The 23531-nt window shown below is 38.5% G+C and overlaps 1 protein-coding gene across 11 annotated transcripts in view; it reads left to right on the top strand.

Annotated features, from left to right (window-relative positions):
- Ccdc18 (coiled-coil domain containing 18) overlaps positions 1-15382 on the top strand; it is a 105857-nt gene extending 90475 nt beyond the window's left edge. For 9 of the 11 annotated variants that reach the window (XM_039092618.2, XM_039092613.2, XM_063273809.1 and 6 more), the window contains 5 exons: positions 1412-1549; positions 5600-5800; positions 8488-8595; positions 11571-12038; positions 15195-15382. In XM_039092618.2, coding sequence (XP_038948546.1) covers positions 1412-1549; positions 5600-5800; positions 8488-8595; positions 11571-12038; positions 15195-15209 — 930 coding nt within the window. In that variant the 3' untranslated portion in view covers positions 15210-15382. The remainder of the gene's footprint in view (positions 1-1411; positions 1550-5599; positions 5801-8487; positions 8596-11570; positions 12039-15194) is intronic. The other 2 variants (XM_039092615.2, XM_039092620.2) reach the window with 2 other exon arrangements.
- The last annotated feature ends 8149 nt before the right edge of the window (positions 15383-23531 follow it).

Here is a 23531-nt window from a genome sequence, read left to right as displayed (position 1 = left end):
CAACCACCCTCCTGGGTGTTTTCCTCCCAATAAATCTGTTGCCCGAGGTTTGCTGTCTGTTGTGACTGGTATTCTCGGCTCCCGACCACCAGGATTCCTTTCTCCTCAGAGCTGTAATACAATACTCATAGACCATTCTCTAGTTACTTTAGTTTTTTTCAATTAGAGGGAGAATTAAAATAATAGAATATCTTGTTTTTTTGTTATTGTTGGGGCAATGCATCTGTCATTTCCCAAGTAGTTTTTATTAGTTTTGACTGATTCTGAATGGGTAGCAGATGTTTGTGACTCTTGTTTGAGTTGTTTCAAAACTTTTAACTTAGTTCTTACTTTAAAATATTTCCATGCATATTTCATTAGTGTTTCCTCTTTTCTATGAGAAATGTACATTTCAAAGACCTTTAGTAGATGTATGCTGAGCTCTACACACATATACTGTATTCTTTGAGATGGGCCTTCTGGGCCATTATTAAGTCAAAGGAGGGTTCCTGGAACACAGTTATTATCATAGTAGCTATGCTGGACAAACAGGTGATTCATGCTGTGGGGACTGGACAAGAGATACAAGATTTCATCATGCTGCTCATCATAGGCCACAATATTAAAACTATAAATTGTTATAAATTGTTATTTCTGTAATTTCACATTTATTATCTTTGGACTGCGGTTGACTGCAGGTTGCTGAAACTGCAGAAAGTAAAGCAGCAGAACAAACGTCTTTCACTCAAGGGGAGACCACTGCATGTAGTAAAGTCTCGTAATTAAAATCATAATCACAACTTGCATTAATACACTGAGTAGGTTTGAATAGAAATATAAGTCAAGCTAGACAGATGGTTCAGCAGTTAAAAGCACTGCCTACTTGGCTGCTCTTTAGAGGTCCTGGCTTTAATTCCCAGCATCAACATGGTGGCTAACAACTATCTGTCTCACAACTATCTGAGCTCTGGTTCCAGGGGATCCAACACTCTGTTTTGGCGTACCAGGCACAAAAATTGTACATATGCATATGTGTGCGTGTATGTATGTATACATATTCAGAAAAAAAAACTCCTACAGATTAAAAAAATACAAATCATTCTTATAAAAGCAAATAATTTATATGGTGAGAAAAAAATGCACAGACACACCTGAGAGCAGGTTCTTATCTGCCAAAGTGGAGATAATTATTTGCCAAGATTCAGCATTTTATGTTATTTTGTTTCAAGGAAGGATTGACTCATCCACTTGTGTAGAATATAATGTACTTCTTTTGGTCATCTCTGACATGTCTCTAATCAAAAGTGTACTGTATATAAGAAAGTGTTTTACATAGAGACTAGCTTGTTTCCATTCAGGTACTCAGCTGATGTAGCTGTGATAAACTAAATAAACTAGCTACATTACTTTTATTTAATGTGTCATTTTTAAGGAAGCTCATGGAAATCGTTTGGCTGAAGAACTAGGGGCTTCTCAAGTACGTGAAGCTCATTTAGAAGCAAGAATGCAAGCAGAAATAAAGAAATTATCTTCAGAAGTAGAATCTCTGAAAGAAGCTTATCATATGGAGGTAAAGAAAAATTAAATTTGTATCAGTAGTCCCCACTACTGAATTGAGTTACTAGGATGAAAGTATGAGTCTGGTTTTTGAAGTGTTCATTGTAATCTTTAATGCAATTGTAGTGTAATTATGATACATTGCGATCTTCATTTTAAGGTAAATTTTAAGGTAGGAATATCCCTACCCTTACTGTTCTTGTACTTAAAAGGCTGTTGTGCTCTAGAGGTAAGAGGTCTAGTTCCTGAGGCCAAATTCTGTTTCATATCTAAATAATTTAATAAGTTATTTAACCTCTCCAAGATGTATATAATGATAATAGTAATCTCATAGGACTGTCATTAGGAATCAATTAATTACTATGTGTGAAGTTCTGAGGTTAAAGACTGACTCAATATTATTGATCGTAGAACTTGCTTACATATTATAGATATAAACCATTTTATGTGATGTGAAAATACAGTACTTGGTAATTTTTAACATCTGTTCTGATAGCTAGAGAAGCAACACTATAGCCATTTTATCAATATATTCTGAACCTTTATTAAAATGAACAATATTACTAACTAGAATGTTTTTCTTCTTTTAAAACATTTGAAAATATTACCCAAAATCATTGTTCTAAATAATATGAGTTTGGTGCTAAGAAAGCATTTTTATTTTCTGTAAAACAAAGGCTAAAAAGGCATTTATTTGAATTACACCTTTTCCCTTAGGAACAGTGTTCACTGTGTAACTCTGTCTATTGTGGAACTCTCTGTGAAGACCAGGCAGGCCTCAAACTCACAGAGATCCACTTGTCTCTGCCTGCTGAGTGCTGGGATTGAAGATGTGTGCTAATATTCCTACCTTTGCATTAAACTCTTATTGAAAGTTTAGTAACCATTTGTGAGGCACTGGGGATGGGGAAAGGGGACTTGTAACTGTGTCTTATTTAAATGCATTTATATTCAGATCTCTTTAAAACATAGTGTCTGCAAATGAAACACATTTTCAAGCTGAATCCATATGTTTTGTAATCTTTAGGGCAACTATTGTCCATCTCAATATTTGTCATTAACTGTTCATATTTTCTAATCTGTTGTCTACAGTTACCCATCTTAAGCTATTAATTGTATAAATTAGCTAAAATTAATTATATGCAGATAGTTCATAATTTTTTTAAATGGTTCTAGGAGCTGGAGCTCAGCTAGAATGATGCTCTTGTAGAGGATTCAGGTTCATTTCACAGCACCCACATACAGCAGCTCACCACCACTGACTGTAACAACAGTTCCAAGGGGATCTGATATGCTCTTCTGACCTCCATGGGTACCAGGCCTACATGCAGCAAAATACTCATACACATAAACTTAGAAAATAAAATAGTCTTTAAGGTTGGAGAGATAACTCAGCAGTTAAGAGCCTAGTTGATCTTCCAGGACCCAGATTTGATTCCCAGCACCTATATTAGTGGTTGACAACTACCTATAACTCTAGCTCTAGCATGTCTATGCCTCTGGTGTATTTACTGTCTTAAACACACACACACACACACACACACACACACACAGTTAAAAATAAATATTTTTTTTATTATTAACTTGAGTATTTCTTATAAAAATAAATATTTTTAAAAGACGTTTTAGTGTTTTTAGTAAATACGTTTTAAATATTACAAAATATATAATTTAGATAAAATAGTTTTCCTTTTGATTGTTAACAAAAATTTATTTTATTTTATTATTTTTTTTTTTGGTTCTTTTTTTCGGAGCTGGGGACCGAACCCAGGGCCTTGCGCTTCCTAGGTAAGCGCTCTACCACTGAGCTAAATCCCCAGCCCCCAAAAATTTATGTTTAAAGTGTGTCTATTGTTTCTACATACAATGAGGGGGCTGAGCCAGGCACATTTGCACATGCCTTTAATCTCAGCATTTGAGAGAAACAGAAGTTAAAGGTCATTCTTGGCTATACAGCAAGGCCCTGAAACCAGATTGGGCTACATGAGACCGTGTCTTTAAAAACCCTAAAAAATAAGTAAATATATAATTCAAACAAGAAGATACAGCATTATAGGTACAGTTTAAAAAGAAATTTTCAGTTTTTATTTTAATTTTATGTATATGGGTGTTTTGCCTGAATGTCTGTGTCCCACATGTGTGCAGTGCATGAGGATGCCAGAAGAGGGTGTTGAATGCCTTGTGTGGTGGTTTGAATAAAAGTGGCTTCCCTAGTCTAGTCTACAGAGTGAGTTAGGTCAGCCAAAGCTACACAGAGAAACCCTGTCATGAAAAACAAACAAACAAACAAACAAACCCAAACCAAACAAAAGGTGCCCATCAGTCAGTAGGGAGTAGCACTATTAGGAGGTGTAGCCTTGTTGGGTTTTGAGGTCTCACATGTTCAAGCCTGGCCAGTCTATCATAGTCTCTTCCTGCTCCTTGCAGATCAGAATACAGAGCAAGGGGAACACTCCTTCTTTACTGTTGGCAGTGCAAACTTGTATAGCCACTTTGGAAATCAGTGTGGTTGTTTCTCAGAAAACTGGGAATCTACTGCAAAACCCAGCTATACCACTCCTAGACATAGACGCTAAGGACACTTGCTCATCTGTGTTCATAGCACCTCATTCTTGGTAGCCAGAAACCAGAAACAACCTAGATGTCAGTCAACTAAATAATGGATAACGAAAATGTGATATATTTGCACAATAAAGTATTACTCAGCTGATATAAAATGTGATATATTACTCAGCTGACATAAAAAAATGACATCATGAAGTTTGCAGGCATGGTCAAATTCCTGTAGGTCCCACCCAGAGGGATGATGAGCCTTTCTCTGGCCACATCTATGCCAGAAGCCATCAACTGAGGAAAGCCATGATGTGGCTGGAGAGGGGTACGGCCAATTTTCCTATGCCCACACTACAGCCTGAATCATGGAGTAGGGCCAGCTTTCTTTTGTTCACTCCACTGCCTGCCTAAATGTGCTGTGACTTGGTGAGGGGCAGGACCAGCTCTCCTGTATGCACAGACATCAACATGGCTTTAGTGGCAGCCCACATCGTGGACATCCACAAGGGCTGTAGTGCTAACATAGGCTGTAGACATCAACATGGTCCTTGGCTGTATCAGGACCACTGACCCAGTCATGGCCTCAGCAGCTTCACAGACTGGACCTTGATATGGCCTTAGGTGGTGACACATGCCATTCACTTCAGGATAGCCTAATGGGAGGCAGGTTTGGGGGCTGGATCAGTATCTGCATGAGCTCGAGGCTGTTGTATACAATTCTGTGGGCCCTGCTGAGCGATGACAGCATCTCAGCCTCAGCCTCTCTCTTGTCACTGCCATCAGGTCTCCAGTTCCCCAGCTCTGCCTGCCTCCTCAGCACGCACGGCTCAGCTTTTCTCTTCCCTACCTCTCTGTCACATGTGTTCATTGTAGTGCCTCCTGCCCACAGCACAAGGCCTGCCTGGATGGCATTCTCAATATTATCTATTTTTAATGTGTTCCCTGCTGCTCAACACCAACATTATGACTCGATGCCAGAGATGTCCCCCATCTCTACTTTCTTTTTTCTCTTTTTCTTTCTTCTTTTTTTATGCATCTGGTTTTTGTTTTTGTGTTGCTTTTTGCTGTTGTTTGGGTTTTTCTTCTTTTTATGCCTCTCTGCATAAGCCCTGTCCTGGGACTCACCATATAGACCAGGTTGTTGTGGAACTTGAAGAGGTCCACCTGCCTTTGCCCTGGAGTGCCAGGATTAAACATGCACTGCCACGCCCAGCTATGAGAGTATTTCTTTATTTTACATGCACAGTCATTTCTTGTATTTCTCCAGTTGTCTCAGAAGTTTCTTTTAAATTTACTTAATATAATTCTGAATCCAAGTATGATATATAGCTATTAAGTGAATGTGAGTGTGTTCTTTTCTTTTTTTCTGTGAGTATTGAATGTAGTGTGAAATCAGATGTATATAGCTATACACGTAGTCTCTTTTAAGGAAAAATAATAGTAGCAGGTATTAGAATATTGTTGGAAACAACTCCATCCAGTTTTCTTTTTATAATTTTGGATTATAAAGATGATTTCACATCAAGAGAACCATACAAAGTGGAAGATTTCTGCCGACTCTCAAAAGACTTCTGTTCAACAACTAAATGAACAGCTAGAAAAAGCAAAACAAGAATTAGAAGAAGCTCAGGATACTGTGAGCAATTTGCATCAACAAGTCCAAGACAGGAATGAAGTCATTGAAGCTGCAAATGAAGCATTACTTATTAAAGTAAGTAAACAGATAAAGTAATGAAACACATTTATGAAAAAATGTATTTTCCTTTTCTTATTTATAGAAGTTTTCATGACAGATTATTGACTTGAAATAAAATACATCTTTATTAGAAAAGAAATATGAGACATAATAAATCATTACCATAAAATATATGTTTAAATATAAATTCTTTTATCTATAATATTTACTCTTAGGTTTTATATTTGATGTGCCTTAAAAAAAGTTGAAGCTTTTTCAAAATCAACAAATATACTTTGAAAATTATAAGGTAAAAATATTAGATTATATTCAAGACTTTTTCTTTTTTTCTTTTTTTTTTTTTTTTTTTTGTTCTTTTTTTCGGAGCTGGGGACCGAACCCAGGGCCTTGTGCTTGCTAGGCAAGCGCTCTACCACTGAGCTAAATCCCCAACCCCTCAAGACTTTTTCTTAACTGGATTTAAATGTATATCGTTTTTAAATGGCTTAGGCTGTCTGTTCATCTGTTTTGATTATAGCAGTTTGTGTGGCGTTTGAAATTAACAGTATGGATGCATAAATCCTCATTTAAAACTGCTAATACGTAAGGTAAAGTTATCAGTGAAGACCTTTAAAAAGAACCGAGTGGTAGCAAGAGAGAAGTCATTCAAAAAAATAAAATCAACTAGTACCCTCTCCATAGCTCCAGTTTTATGCTTCACTTAATAACATTCTTTCTCAGTAATAGTTTACTTTTATATTACTTATATATACAGATGAATAGACATGATCTAAAGTTATATGTAGGAGTTGGTAAAATAGGTCAGGGACTGAGTTTGTGTGTAACATACAGGATGCTCTGGATTTAGACATCTGTATTAATGGACTACTTAGGCTAACCACTTTGTATGTGTTTGTGTGTTAAGAATGAACATCCTAGGGCTGGAGAGATGGCTCAGTGGTTAGAGCACTGACTGCTCTTCCAGAGGTCCTGAGTTCAATTCCCAGCAACCACATGGTGGCTCACAACCATCTGTAATGTGATCCCATACCCTCTTTTGGTGTGTCTGAAGACAGTGACAGTGAACTCACATACATAAGATAAATAAATAAATCTTTTTTTGAAAACAAAAAAAGAATGAACATACTGTCTGCATCTGTTCCCATCAGTTGGTGGATGAAGTGTCTCTGGTGACCATTGGGCTGGGCACCAATCTGAGTATAGCAGAATATCAGTAGGAATCATTTCATTGCCTTTTTTTTTTTTTTTTTTTTTTTTTTTTTTTTGCCAGTCATGAATGGTTCTATACTAGGTCTCTGGGCATTCAGCCTCTAGGTCCTGGTCTTCCAAGTAGTGTCAGGGTTGGACTTCATCTCAGGGCATGGATCTCAAGATGGACCAGTTGGCCACTTCCACATGTTCTTGCCACATTTGCCCAACACATCTTGTAGGCATGACAAATTACAGGTCAAAGGTTTTATGGCTGCACTAGTATCTCAGCCCTTCCATTGGAAGTCTTGCCTAGTTATAAGATCAGGCCAGTTCAGGCTCCATGTCTCCTCATTGCTAGAAGTCTTAGATAGGGTTACCCTTATGGATTTCTGGGAGTTTCCATTGCCCTAGATTTCTGGCTTGTCCAAGAATGCTCCCTCTCTGATTACAGTTGTCTCTCCCAGTACTCTCTCCCTCCTTCCTTTCCCCACCTGATCCCTCCTGTTCCCATCACCATCCTCCAATCCAGACCCCTCCAACCCCCAGCCACCTGAGATGTTTATTCTATTTCCCTTTACGGTGATATTCATGCATCTTCCCCCGACATCCTGAGCCTTCCTTGTTACTTAGCCTCTCTGCCCCTGTGGATTGCAGCACAATTATTCTTTACTTTAAGGTTAATAATCCACTCATAAGTGAGTACATGCCATGTTTCTCTTTCTGGGTCTAGATTACCTCACTCAGGATAATCTTTTCTAGTTCCATTCACTTGACTGCAAATTTCATGATATCATTGGTTTTTGCAGCTGAGTAATAGTCCATTGTGTAAATGGACTGTGTTTTCTTTATCTACTCTTCAGGTGAAGAGTATCTAAATTGTTTCCAGTTTCTGGCAACTACAAATAAAGCTGCTATGAACGTAGCTGAGGAAATGTCCTTGTGGTAGTATGGAGTATGCTTTGGGTATATGTCCAAGAGTAGTGTAGCGGACCTTGAGGTCAGTCGATTCCCAGTGTTTGAGGGAACTGTCATATTGATTTTCAAAGTGACTATACAAGTTTACACTACCACCAGCAAACAAGAAGTGTTCCCCTTGTCCCACCTCCTCGCCAGCGTTAGCTGCCACTTGTGATTTTTTCCTCCCCGTTCTGACAGGCATAAGACGGAGTCTCAGAGTTGTTTGATTTGTTTTCTCTGATGGCTGAGGATGGTGAACATTTCTTTAAGTGTCCTCAGCCATTTGAGTTTCTTCTATTGATAATTTTCTGTTTAGATCTGTACTCCTCTTTTAATTATATTATTTGTTCTTTTGCTATCTAGTTTCTTGAGTTCTTTATATATTTTGGATATTAGTCCTCAATCAGTTGTGGATTTAGTAAAAATACTTTCCCATTCCAAACACTGGCATTTTATCCAATTAGCAGTGTCCTTTGTCTTACAGAAGCTTTGGTTTCATGAGTTGCATTTATTAATGTTGATCTTAGTGCCTGTGCTATTGGTGTTCTGTTCAGGAAGTTGTCTCCTGTACCTATGAGTTCAAGACTTCCCCCACTTTCTCTTCTATGAGGTTCAGTGTATCCTGCTTTATGCTGAGATCTTTGATCCACTTATGCAGGGTGGTAAGTGTGTATTTATTTGCATTCTTCTACATGCCTACATCCAGTTAGACTAGCGTCATTTGCTGAAGATGTTTTCTCTTTTTCATTGTATAATTTTGACTTCTTTGTGAAAAATCAAGTGTCTAAGTGTGTGGATTTACTGCAGGGGCTTTGTTCGATGCCACTGATCAACCTGTATGTTCATATATGAATACTATACAGTTTTTATTACTGTTGCTCTATAGTACAGCTTAAAATCAGCCAAACAAGGAGGAGCTTGGCGAATCCTGTGGAAGAGGGGGAGGAATGATTGTAGGAGCCAGAGGGATCAGGGACACAAGAAAACCCACAGAATCAAGTAACCTGGGCTCACAGGGACTTTCAGAGGCTCACAAAGACTGAACAGCCAACTAGGGAGCATATATGAGACTCACCTAGGCCCTCCACACATATCTAATAGCTGTGTAGCTTGGTCTTCTTGTGGGACTCCCAATAGTGGGAGCAGGGATTGTCTCTGACTCTGTTGCCTGCCTTTGGCACCCTTTCCTCCTACTGGGTTGCCTTGTCCAATCTGAATAAAAGAGGAAGTGCCTGGACTTATGCAAAAAAGGAAAGAAAGAAAGAAAGAAAGAAAGAAAGAAAGAAAGAAAGAAAGAAAGAAAGAAGAGAGAGAGAGAGAGAAGAGAGAGAGAGAGAGAGAGATTATTGGTGCTTTTATTAAGATAATATTCCTACTGCTTGGGGTCAGTGATGACCAGCATGTATGAGATCTTAGGTTGAACCCCTGGTCGAGGTGTGAATCAGAATTTAAGCTACTGGTCTAGCACCATGACTATCTACTGCTGTGCTCTGCACCATGATTGTCATAGACTCACCCTCTAAAGCTGTAAGCTCCCATTAAATCCTTTCTTCTATAAATAGTCTTGGTCATAGTTATTGTGTCACAGCAGTAGAAAAGTAGCTAAAGCAGAAGTTTGTGCCAGGGAGTGTGATTGCTATAACAGGCCTGAAAATGCTGGTGGGTAGGTGGTTTGTTTGTTTTGAGAAATGTTGAAGAATTTGAGACTTTGGGCTGGAAAAGTGGTTGAACCTTATAAGCGGGTTTAATATATCATCCTAGTATGAACTTGAAAGACAGTAGTACTGATACTATTGTAGACTGTGGAGGCCCTATTCAAGAGGTTTCTAAGAGAAATAATATTGGCAATTGAGCTAGAGATCATTTTTGTGATATTTTGGCAAAGACTGTGGCTCCTCTTTGCTCTTGTCCTAAAATTCTACCTGAAGCTAATTGAAGAGTTTGAAGCTAATTCTGTTGGCAGAGATTTCAAGACAACCAGATGTTGACTTTGTCACCTCCTTTATCAGTGACCACTCTTAACGCTGACCTACAAGAACAAGAACAAAAATGATGTAGTTTGAGGAGAAAATGAGCACCAGGAAATTTAATGTTGGAACCAAAATTTATATGAAAGACATAAGAAATGAAATAAAGAGATTGTTGCCTGGAGGTGAAACCCCACCCAGGTAACCCTGCAACTTGTGAAAAGGGCTTAGGAAGTATCTATTCCCAATGAGCAACAACTCAAAGCTTATGCATATAGAACAAGGGGTGAGCCAGTTCCACCATATGGTTCTGGCTGTGAGTCATGAAGAATACAGGAATAAAGGGGTTGTGGAATCTCCCTTCAGGTTAAGGAAACCTCAGAGGCTCGGCATGTGACATGGGATCCTTGCTTGGGGCCAGCATTGTGTTGGAGACACTAAGATGTTGGAGGTACTAGAGCAGAGGGATGACTGTCAGGAGGAAAGTGTGCTGCAGTCAACCAAGTTGTTAAGGGTGAAGCCATCTAAGCCTTTGACAGGATTTAGAGTTTGCCCTGTTGGATTTTGTTCTTCCTTCAGTCTAGTGTTTCCTCACCATGCCCTCATTCGTTCCTTTTAGAATGGTAATGTATTTTTCTATGCCATTGTATACTAGAAGTATAATTGCTTTTTGATTTTATAGGGAGTGCAGTTAAGAGATTGCCTTTAGTTTCAGAAGAGATTTCGACTTTAAAACTGTTGAGACTGTGAGTCTTTTGAAGTTGGGCTTTTGCATTGTGCTGTGGCCATAAGCCTTTGGGGGCCAGGAAGTGGAATGCAGAGGTTTGAATAAGAATGGTCTCTATAGGCTCATATGTTTGAATATTTGATTCCAGGTTAGTGGAACTGATAGAAAGGATTAAGAGATGTGGCCATCTTGGAGGAAATAAGTCAGTGGGATTGGGCTGTGAGGTTTCAAAAGTCCATGCCATTTCCAATTAGCTTCTTTCTTTGCTCATGCTTGTGGATCAGATGTAAGCTCCCAGCTACTTCTCCTGCCTGCTGCTGTAATGCTTTCCCACCGTGATGAGAATGGACTGACCTTCTGAAATGTCAGCCCCATTGAATGCTTTCCTCTATAAACTGCCTTGGTCATGGTGCTTTGCCACAGCAATAGAAACATAACTAAGACAATCGCCAATATGTACTTACTTTTGTTATAAATTCTAAAAGTAGTCAGTCCTTTTATGTATATCCATGTTAGATTAAGATATAAGATTGAAATCTTTAACATTTAAATATTCTTTAAGGAAAGCCTGGGTTTTGTGAAATTCCTTAGCGTATTGGGAGCAATTTTCAAATAAAAATATTTAATTTTCACAAAATGCAATTATCTGTAGTAGAAGAAGGTTTGAACGACACTTGTAAAATTCTCAAGAACTGTTCTTGTAAAATTCTCAAGAACTGTTATTGTAAAATTCTCAAGAACTGTTATTTCAAAAGTTCCCATTCTTCCAGACTGGGAGTCAGTAACAACTGGACTGTACAAAAATAAAAGTAATTTAAAAAAATAAAATTTCTCATAGTGAGACAGGTTAACAAAGATGATGTCTAAGAGTCTGTGATTTTATAAGTAGTTTATTAAACAGAAATATATTGAGCATGCTCTCTATGTACCAATTTTTCTACAGGAATCAGAATTAACCAGATTGCAAGCCAAAATTTCTGGACATGAAAAGACAGGAGAAGCCAAGTTTCTAACAGCTCCATTTACAGCTCTAACAGAAATTGTACCTCATGTTCAAGATCCGAAGTCTGCCAAACACCCTCAGATTTCACTTCTCAAATGCAGAAAACTACGCCGCTCTATTAGTGCCAGTGATCTTAGTTTCAAAAGTCATGATAATGACGATCTCTCTGAAGAACTGCTGCAGGACTTAAAGAAAATGCAATTAGAGCATCCTTCAGCACTAGAAAGTGATCATAAAGACCTACCTGTAACCCATTCGGAATCATATAAACCTCTCCCGTATAGCCTAGAAGATGATGGTTCTGAAAGCAATGACTTCAGTACTCTTAGTGGAATGCTGAGATACATCAACAGAGAAGTGAGACTGCTGAAAAAGCCTCCTCTGCAGGCAGCCACTGGTTTAAGTCAGGCATGTACTTTACATATCGCCAGATAAATTAATTTGTAATCTCAGCACTGAGAGACAGAAACAGGAAGATTGTTACGTTGGAAATCCTCCTCCCCCCAAAAGTTACAGTTTTTATTCAGTGAATATAATTTTATTACTTTGGGGAGAAAATCCATAGAGATTGACTTTCCCTTATCCAAAATGTTTGGGCCCAGAAGTTCCAGACTTCCTCAGATTGGGAATATTTGCATAGTAGCTTGGAGATTTCCTTAGTCAGTTTTCCTGCACAAAACATCATAACGAAGAAGCAAGTTGGGGAGGAAAGGGTTTATGCAGTTTATACTCCCACATTGCTGTTCATCACCAAAAGAAGTCAGGACTGGAACTCACACAGGGCAGGAACCTGGAGGCAGGAGCTGATGCAGAGGCCATGGAAGGGTGCTGCTTACTGGCTTGCTTCCCCTGACCTGCTCAGCTTGCTTTCTTATAGAACCCAGGACCACTAGCCCAGGGATGGCACCACCCACATTGGGCTGGGCCCTCCCCCCTTGATCACTAATTGAGAAAATGCCTTACAGCTGGGTCTCATGGAGGCATTTCCACAAGGGAGGCTCCTTCCTCTGTGATAACTCCAGCCTGTGTCAAGCTGACACGCAAAACCCCCCACTACAGAGATATTATGAACAATTGGGTTTCTGAAACTGAAGTTTAAAATTTAGATATTATCAGCGTATAGGTGATATTTAGAGCTGTACTGCCTGGTTACATCAGTGGGATAAACTGAGATAGAAACAATTATATCTGCAGTGCTTTAAGCATTCAAGAAATTGAAGAATCTAGGATGGGAAATATAGCTCAGTTGGGACAGTGTCTGCCGACTGTGCCTGATGTTCTGAGTTCATACTGCATACACTAGGCATTCACCCGTGTGGGATTATATTATAATGATAATATACATGATTATTATTACTAGGATTAGAAATTTATGATTGAGTAACTTCTAGGCCATTCTGAGCTGCATGAGATATTGTCTCAAAAATAAACAAAAAACAAACAAAAATGGACAACAAACCAACCAAACACAGACAACCTTTTTTGAAAGAAGCAAGGTAGATCTCTGAGTTCTAGACCAGCCAGGACTATACAGTAAGACCCCATCTGAGAAAGAGAGAAACTGAAAGACAGGGTGGTGGGGATGGGGTAGGGATGGAGACTGAAGATTTCAATATAGTTAACTGAAAAACAAAGAAAACAAGAGAGTATAATAGTTCACAAGCCATGCTAAATACAAAACCTAAGGAGATGAGTGGTGCCTATGGTGCTAAATGAAGCAAAGAGCAATTTCGACTGCCACATGTGTTACTGTGGAGGCTGTCGACGGCCTCTGTGCGACAGCCTGTGAGCGGGAATAGGGGTGAAAGCTTGGTAAAGAGAGGCAACACCAAGATTCTATTCTGATAAACAGTAAAGAAGTAAGACAGTACTAAAGGGGTGGTCTCTTGTCGTTTTTTTATTAAGAGATAAACGTTTTGTGACTTGGTAGGAATAATCCAGAAGACATGGGAAAATGGTAATTTAGCCCAGAGAACAGATAAGAGAAACATATTAAAAGTAGACTTAAAAATGATTATAGAGAAGCAGAAGAGTTGGTCTTATGTAAAAGACACGGGAGCACAGTTCATTTACCTCAGTGAAAAGGAAGACCAGTTATATGGACATAAAAAGAAACAGCGGAAGGGTTTTGTGGGAGAGAAGTTTCTTTATCCATTTTCTCTTTGTGAAAAAATAAACAAGGTTATTATCTAAGTCAGGGTAAGGTAAGAGATACTTGATGTGGTTTTGTTGTTGTTTTGGTTTGCGTTGGTGTTTGTTTGTTTGTGATTTTTACAGTTTCAGAATGCAAGCCCTGGCTGGCATCCAACTCACAGAGACCCAACTACTTCCACCTCTTAAATGCTAAGATTAAAGGCATGCACTGTGCCAGGTATTAGAGGTTTAAGAGCAAGAAAACTAGCATGCCTTTAATCCTAGCAGGGAGCAAGAAGCAGGTGGATCTCTGTGAGTTCAAGGTTAGCCTGTTTTACAGAATGAGTTTCCAAGAGAGCCAGAGCTATATAGAGAAGCCCTGTCTCAGGAAAAAAAAAATAAGAAAACTACATGAAGTAGTTAACTTAAAGAGTAGAAAAGTACAAACATACCACCCTCCCAGGAAAGTTTAGTAGACTTACTAGATGGATAGCCATGTAAAATATAAATCAGCTGGTATCATCTACCTAGAAGTCGACTAAGAATCTATTAGGAACTTATTAAATATTACTCATATACATCCTACTTCCAAAACCGGTAGTTTACAAAATTTGATTATGAGAAGTGACAGAATTCCTAAAAGGAAAACAGAAATAGAAAAAAAAATGAAGCAAGAGAACAAGAAAATATATAGGAACATGAATATATAGTCCATGTCAAATTCAAGGTATGGGAAGATTTGACCTATATTTTTAAAACTCAAGTCTTTCCTGTGTCTTTCTTCTTTTCTATGTCTGTTACAAATATTTCTCTTTTACTTTTTGCTTCATCTGTATAAGCAGTTTGCCCTCATTTACTGTGTATATTAGTGTAAACCATAATGTGACATTAATGTCTGACTATTTCTTCATGTGGGTTTATGCACAAGTGAGTACGTGTGCCTTCAGAGTCCAGAGGAAAGCACAGGATCTCCTGGAGGTGGAGTTATAGACACTTGTGAGGCTCCAGACAAGAGTGCCGGGAGTCAAACCCCGGTCTTTCAACTGCTTAGCCCTCTCTTCAGCCCCTGCATCTGTAGTTTATGGCCCTTGCTGGGAGCTTAAAACTTGGTTTAACTGTTTGCTTCTATATAATCTCCAAACTTGCATGTTTTTTCTTTTTTCCTTTTTTTTTTTTTTCGGAGCTGGGGACCGAACCCAGGGCCTTGCGCTTGCTAGGCAAGCGTTCTATCACTGAGCTAAATCCCCAACCCCAAACTTGCATTTTTTAACCATGTAGCATATTATTGACATTTTCTCATTTTTTTTCCAATTGGTTAAGTATTTTCCACTTTATATTTAAATTTTATGCTTGAATGTTATGGTAGATTTTAATGATAAATCAATGATTTTAATATTCATAATATTAATCTATTGTTTTTTATTATTCTAGGGAGGAAAATTATAATTAAAAGAAGATGTCTATGTCATGAAAAATGGAATTGTTGGTACTGTGCTGTTTATTATATGTATGTAGTGAATATTTCATAGAAGCTGTTACTTTATTATTTTTGAATAAATTTTTATATTTTAATATTTTAAAGAAAGCCTTCTAAAATATAATTGTATTTGTGCTAAAAATTAAGTCAATTTATTGATTATTTTTTATGAAAATTACTATTTTCTTCATCTTTGTCTTACATAACAATAATAGCTAAAATATCTAAAAGTACATCTAGCACTTTTAGTCATACTATTATATTTTCTGCTATTTTTAAAATATTTGCTTGTATTAATATTTTTATGAATTTACAAATTGTTCCATGATAAATTTTAAAACTCCTTTAATCCTCAAAATAGCCTGATGAAGTAGATATGGTATTATTTTGTTTTTAAATAGAATTATTTAACATGGTAGAATCATATGTTCTAAAGAAAGCTAGTCACGGCAAGTATTAGGCAGTAGTTTTGGGTTAGTAGCTCCTTTTATATATGGCTAGCACTAAGCGTTGAGCACTGAAGCCCGTAATATGCTACTGGTCACCACGAGGGTCTGAGAGTCAGACCGAGCTCCTCGGGAAGAGGAGCCAGTGTTCCTGACTGTGGAGCTGTCTCATCCACCCTGTTCATTCCTATGTCGGGAGTACCATCTGAGTAACACCAATTTAGAAATTCTAGTAACAAAACTCTGTATCTGAAAGTTTAAAACACCCAGTATGAGCTTAACAGAAGCAAGACAATGGTAATGACAGAAATGTTAGTAACCTAAAGACAGATGGATAGAAAATATTCAGTCTGAGGAACAAGAAGAAAAGTGATAGGATACATGTGAAACCAACATACAACAAGTACGGAGACCATTAAGGTTAAGAAGAGAAACGGGGTGGAAAAAGTATTTAGAGTTATAACTGAAAGTACCTCAAACTGATTGAAATAGAAACTGGAGTACAGTAAAGTCTAAGTAGGACAAACACACACACACACACACACACACACACACACACACACACACACACACACAAATTCTACTTATTAATATAGTAGTAAAATCCTGAAGACCAAAATATAAAATATATCTTAGAAGCACATTTCAAAAGACTTATATAGGGGTTGGGGATTTAGCTCAGTGGTAGAGCCCTGGGTTCAGTCCCCAGCTCCGAAAAAAAGAAGACAGCATCTAAAAGAAGGCTGATTTCTAAAATTAATTATAAACAATTGGCTTTATTTTTATGTACTTTTTATGTTTTTTAAAGATTTATTTCATGTATATGAGTACACTGTAGCTGTCTTCAGACACACCAGAAGAGGGCATCAGATCCCATTACAGATGGTTGTGAGCCACCATGTAGTTGCTGGGATTTGAACTCAGGACCTCTGGAAGACCAGTCAGTGCTCTTAACCGCTGAGCCATCTCTCCAGCCCTATTTTTATTTTTTTGACACAGTCTTATTATATAGCCCTGGCTGGTCTGGAACTTGCCATGTAGACCAGGTTGTCCTTGAACTCACATAAATTCATCTGCCCCTGCCTCTAGAGTACTGTGATTGAAGGTTTGTGCCACCATGCCCAGCAATTTCACGTATTTTCAATATAAAACACTAATATGCTATAAACAATAGGATTGATCAAACAATAAACATAAGAAAACTTCTGTTAATATCAGACAAAGTGAACATCCAGGAGAAGTGTTGTCCGCAGACAAACGGTACTTCCCTTTTCTTTTTTTTAAAACCTCTTTTTTTGTCTTTTTTTTTTTTTTTTCTGGAGCTGGGGACCGAACCCAGGGCCTTGTGCTTGCTAGGCAAGCGCTCTACCACTGAGCTAAATCCCCAACCCCTTAAAATCTCTTTTTTTAATTGGATATTTTTTATTTATATTTCAAATGTTATTCCCTTTCCTGGTTTCCCATCCATAAGCCCCCTATACCATCCCCTTCCCCCTTCTATAGGGATGTTCCCCCTCCCCAACCACCCCCCCCCCCTCAAGCTCTTCCAGTTCTTTCTCTGATTCCTTCAATGGGGGTCCTATTCTCAGTTCAGTGGTTTGCTGCTGGCATTCGCCTCTGTATTTGCTGTATTCTGGCTGTGTCTCTCAGGAACGATCTACATCCGGCTCCTGTCGGTCTGCCCTTCTTTGCTTCATCCATCTTGTCTAATTGGGTGGCTGTATATGTATGGGCCACATGTGGGGCAGGCTCCGAATGGGTGTTCCTTCTGTGTCTGTTTTTATCTTTGCCTCTCTCTTCCCTGCCAAGGGTATTCTTGTTCCCCTTTTAAAGAAGGAGTGAAGCATTCACATTTTGATCATCCGTCTTGAGTTTCATGTGTTCTATGCATCTAGGGTAATTCAAGCATTTGGGCTAATAGCCACTTATCAGTGAGTGCATACCATGTGTGTTTTTCTGTGATTAGGTTACCTCACTCAGGATGATATTTTCCAGTTCCAACCATTTCTCTATGAATTTCATAAAGGAATTGTTTTTGATAGCTGAGTAATATTCCATTGTGTAGATGTACCACATTTTCTGTATCCATTCCTCTGTTGAAGGGCATCTGGGTTCTTTCCAGCTTCTGGCTATTATAAATAAGGCTGTTATGAACATAGTGGAGCACGTGTCTTTTTTTATATGTTGGGGCATCTTTTGGGTATATGCCCAAGAGAGGTATAGCTGGATCCTCAGGCAGTTCAATGTCCAATTTCCTGAGGAACCTCCAGACTGATTTCCAGAATGGTTGTACCAGTCTGCAATTCCACCAACAATGTAGGAGTGTTCCTCTTTCTCCACATCCTCGCCAGCATTTGCTGTCACCTGAGTTTTTGATCTTAGCCATTCTCACTGGTGTGAGGTGAAATCTCAGGGTTGTTTTGATTTGCATTTCCCTTATGACTAAAGATGCTGAACATTTCTTTAGGTGTTTCTCAGCCATTCGGCATTCCTCAGCTGTGAATTCTTTGTTTAGCTCTGAACACCATTTTTTAATAGGGTTATTTGTCTCCCTGCGGTCTAACTTCTTGAGTTCTTTGTATATTTTGGATATAAGGCCTCTATCTGTTGTAGGATTGGTAAAGATCTTTTCCCAATCTGTTGGTTGCCGTTTTGTCCTAACCACAGTGTCCTTTGCCTTACAGAAGCTTTGCAGTTTTATGAGATCCCATTTGTCCATTCTTGATCTTGGACCATAAGCCATTGGTGTTTTGTTCAGGAAATTTTTTCCAGTGCCCATGTGTTAAAGATGCTGCCCTAGTTTTTCTTCTATTAGTTTGAGTGTATCTGGTTTGATGTGGAGATCCTTGATCCACTTGGACTTAAGCTTTGTACAGGGTGATAAGCATGGATCGATCTGCATTCTTCTACATGTTGTCCTCCAGTTGAACCAGCACCATTTGCTGAAAATGCTATCTTTTTTCCATTGGATGGTTTTGGCTCCTTTGTCAAAAATCAAGTGAACATAGGTGTGTGGGTTCATTTCTGGGTCTTCAATTCTGTTCCATTGGTCTATCTGTCTGTCTCTGTACCAATACCATGCAGTTTTTATCACTATTGCTCTGTAATACTGCTTGAGTTCAGGGATAGTGATTCCCCCTGAAGTCCTTTTATTATTGAGAATAGTTTTAGCTATCCTGGGTTTTTTGTTATTCCAGATGAATTTGCAAATTGTTCTGTCTAACTCTTTGAAGAATTGGATTGGTATTTTGATGGGGATTGCATTGAATCTGTAGATCGCTTTTGGTAGAATGGCCATTTTTACTATATTAATCCTGCCAATCCATGAGCATGGGAGATCTTTCCATCTTCTGAGGTCTTCTTCAATTTCTTTCTTCAGAGTCTTCAAGTTCTTATTGTACAGATCTTTTACTTGCTTGGTTAACGTCACACCGAGGTACTTTATATTGTTTGGGCCTATTATGAAGGGTGTCATTTCCCTAATTTCTTTCTCGACTTGTTTCTCTTTTGTGTAGAGGAAGGCTACTGATTTATTTGAGTTAATTTTATACCCAGCCACTTTGTTGAAGTTGTTTATGAGCTTTAGTAGTTCTCTGGTGGAACTTTTGGGATCACTTAAATATACTATCATATCATCTGCAAATAGTGATATTTTGACTTCTTCTTTTCCAATCTGTATCCCCTTGATCTCCTTTTGTTGTCTGATTGCTCTGGCTAGAACTTCAAGAACTATATTGAATAAGTAGGGAGAGAGTGGGTAGCCTTGTCTAGTCCCTGATTTTAGTGGGATTGCTTCAAGTTTCTCTCCATTTAGTTTAATGTTAGCAACTGGTTTGCTGTATATGGCTTTTACTATGTTTAGGTATGGGCCTTGAATTCCTATTCTTTCCAGGACTTTTATCATGAAGGGGTGTTGAATTTTGTCAAATGCTTTCTCAGCGTCTAATGAAATGATCATGTGGTTTTGTTCTTTCAGTTTGTTTATATAATGGATCACGTTGATGGTTTTCCGTATATTAAACCATCCCTGCATGCCTGGGATGAAGCCTACCTGATCATAGTGGATGATTGTTTTGATGTGCTCTTGGATTCGGTTTGCCAGAATTTTATTGAGTATTTTTGTGTTGATATTCATAAGGGAAATTGGTCTGAAGTTCTCTTTCTTTGTTGTGTCTTTGTGTGGTTTAGGTATAAGAGTAATTGTGGCTTCGTAGAAGGTAGTGATCCATCTGTTTCAATTTTGTGGAATAGTTTGGATAATATTTGTATGAGGTCTTCTATGAAGGTCTGATAGAATTCTGTACTAAACCCGTCTGGACCTGGGCTCTTTTTGGTTGGGAGACCTTTAATGACTGCTTCTATTTCCTTAGGAGTTATGGGGTTGTTTAACTGGTTTATCTGTTCCTGATTTAACTTCGGTACCTGGTATCTGTCTAGGAAATTGTCCATTTCCTGCAGATTTTCAAGTTTTGTTGAATATAGGCTTTTATAGTAAGATCTGATGATTTTTTGAATTTCCTCTGAATCTGTAGTTATGTCTCCCTTTTTATTTCTGATTTTGTTAATTTGGACACACTCTCTGTGTCCTCTCGTTAGTCTGGCTAAGGGTTTATCTATCTTGTTGATTTTCTCAAAGAACCAACTTTTGGTTCTGTTGATTCTTTCTATGGTCCTTTTTGTTTCTACTTGGCTGATTTCAGTTCTGAGTTTGATTATTTCCTGCCTTCTATTCCTCCTGGGTGTATTTGCTTCTTTTTGTTCTAGAGCTTTTAGGTGTGCTGTCAAGCTGCTGATATATGCTCTCTCCTGTTTCTTTCTGCAGGCACTCAGAGCTATGAGTTTTCCTCTTAGCACAGTTTTCATTGTGTCCCATAAGTTTGGGTATGTTGTACCTTCATTTTCATTAAATTCTTTAATTTCTTTCTTTATTTCTTCCTTGACCAGGTTATCGTTGAGTAGAGCATTGTTCAACTTCCATGTATATGTGGGCGTTCTTCCCTTATTGTTATTGAAGACCAGCTTTAGGCCATGGTGATCTGATAGCACGCATGGGATTATTTCTATCTTTCTGTACTTGTTGAGGCCCGTGTCTTGACCAATTATATGGTCAATTTTGGAGAAAGTACCATGAGGAGCTGAGAAGAATGTATATCCTTTTGTTTTAGGATAGAATGTTCTATAAATATCTGTTAAGTCCATTTGGCTCATGACTTCTCTTAGTCTGTCTACGTCTCTGTTTAATTTCTGTTTCCATGATCTGTCCATTGATGAGAGTGGGGTGTTGAAATCTCCTACTATTATTGTGTGAGGTGCAATGTGTGTTTTGAGCTTTAGTAAGGTTTCTTTTACGTATGTAAGTGCCCTTGTATTTGGGGCATAGATATTTAGGATTGAGAGTTCATCTTGGTGGATTTTTCCTTTGATGAATATGAAGTGTCCTTCCTTATCTTTTTTTGATGACTTTTAGTTGAAAATTGATTTTTTTTGATATTAGAATGGCTACTCCAGCTTGCTTCTTCCGACCTTTGCTTGGAAAGTTGTTTTCCAGCCTTTCACTCTGAGGTAGTGTCTGTCTTTGTCTCTGAGGTGTGTTTCCTGTAGGCAGCAGAATACAGGGTCCTCATTGTGTATCCAGTTTGTTAATCTATGTCTTTTTATTGGGGAGTTGAGACCATTTATGTTGAGAGATATTAAGGAATAGTGATTATTGCTTCCTGTTATATTCATATTTGGATGTGAGGTTATGTTTGTTTGCTTTTCTTCTCTTTGTTTTGTTGCCAAGACGATTAGTTTCTTGCTTTTTCTAGAGTGTAGCTTGCCTCCTTATGTTGGGCTTTACCATTTATTATCCTTTGTAGTGCTGGATTTGTAGAAAGATATTGTGTAAATTTGGTTTTGTCATGGAATATCTTGGTTTCTCCATCTATGTTAATTGAGAGTTTTGTAGGATACAGTAACCTGGGCTGGCATTTGTGTTCTTTTAGGGTCTGTATGACATCTGTCCAGGATCTTCTGGCTTTCATAGTCTCTGGCAAAAAGTCTGGTGTGATTCTGATAGGTCTGCCTTTATATGTTACTTGACCTTTTTCCCTTACTGCTTTTAATATTCTTTCTTTATTTTGTGCGTTTGGTGTTTTGACTATTATGTGACGGGAGGTGTTTCTTTTCTGGTCCAATCTATTTGGAGTTCTGTAGGCTTCTTGTATGCCTGTGGGTATCTCTTTTTTTAGGTTAGGGAAGTTTTCTTCTATGATTTTGTTGAAGATATTTACTGGTCCTTTGAGCTGGGAGTCTTCACTCTCTTCTATACCTATTATCCTTAGGTTTGATCTTCTCATTGAGTCCTGGATTTCCTGTATGTTTTGGACCAGTAGCTTTTTCTGCTTTACATTATCTTTGACAGTTGAGTCAATGATTTCTATGGAATCTTCTGCTCCTGAGATTCTCTCTTCTATCTCTTGTATTCTGTTGGCGATGCTGGTATCTACAGCTCCTTGTCTCTTCCTTTGGTTTTCTATATCCAGGGTTGTTCTTTCTTGATTTCTTCTATTTCCATTTTTAATTCCTTCAATTTTTTGATTGTGTTTTCCTGGAATTCTTTCATGGATTTTTGTAATTCCTCTCTATAGACTTCTACTTGTTTATTTATGTTTTCCTGGAATTCTTTCATGGATTTTTGTAATTCCTCTCTATAGACTTCTACTTGTTTATTTATGTTTTCCTGGAATTCTTTCAGGGATTTTTGTGATTTCTCTCTGTAGGCTTCTACTTGTTTATTTATGTTTTCCTGTGTTTCTCTAAGGGAGTTCTTCATGTCTTTCTTAAAGTCCTCCAGCATCATGATCAAATATGACTTTGAAACTAGATCTTGCTTTTCTGGTGTGTTTGGATATTCCGTGTTTGCTTTGGTGGGAGAATTGGGCTCTGATGATGCCATGTAGTCTTGGTTTCTGTTGCTTGGGTTCCTGCGCTTGCCTCTCGCCATCAGATTATCTCTAGTGTTACTTTGTTCTGCTATTTCTGACAGTGGCTAGACTGTCCTATAAGCCTGTGTGTCAGGAGTGCTGTAGACCTGTTTTCCTGTTTTCTTTCAGCCAGTTATGGGAACGGGGGTTCTGGTTTCGGGCGTGTAGTTTTTCCTATCTACAGGTCTTCAATTGTTCCTGTGGGCCTGTGTCTTGAGTTCACCAGGCAGGTCACTTGGAGCAGGAAGGTTTGTCTTACCTGTGGTCCCGAGGCTCAAGTTTGCTCGTGGGGTGTTGCTTATGAGCTCTCTGCGGCGGCAGCAACCAGGAAGATCTGCGCCGCCCTTTCTGGGAGCTTCCGTGTACCAGGGTTCCAGATGGCGTTTGGTGTTTTCCTCTGGAGTCAGAGATGTGGGCAGAGTGTAGTCTCTTCTGGTTTCCCAGGCGTATCTGCATCTCTGAAGGTTTAGCTCTCCCTCCTATGGGATTTGGGTGCAGAGAACTGTTTATCTGGTCGGTCCCTTCAGGTTCCGGCGGTGTCTCAGACCTGGTGGACTTGCTGCTCCTGTGCCCTTATCCAAGGGAACTCAGACTCTTTCTAACTCTGTGTAGAATTGAGTTAGAATTTTGATGGGGATTGCATTGAATCTGTAGATTGCTTTTGACCTTATAGCCATTTTTACTATATTATTCCTACCAATCCATGAGCATGGGAGGTCTTTCCATCTTCTGAGGTCTTCTTCAATTTCTTTCCTCAGTGTCTTGAAGTTCTTATTGTACAGATCTTTTACTTGCTTGGTTAGAGTCACACCAAGGTATTTTATGTTATTTGTGACTATTGTGAAAGGCAGCATTTCTCTAAATTTTTTTTCTCAGCCTG

Source organism: Rattus norvegicus, chromosome 14, assembly GCF_036323735.1.
Source record: "Rattus norvegicus strain BN/NHsdMcwi chromosome 14, GRCr8, whole genome shotgun sequence".
Classification (NCBI taxonomy): domain Eukaryota; kingdom Metazoa; phylum Chordata; class Mammalia; order Rodentia; family Muridae; genus Rattus; species Rattus norvegicus.
The sequence above is the reverse complement of the archived record's forward strand: the minus strand, read 5'-3'. Positions and strand labels throughout refer to the sequence as shown.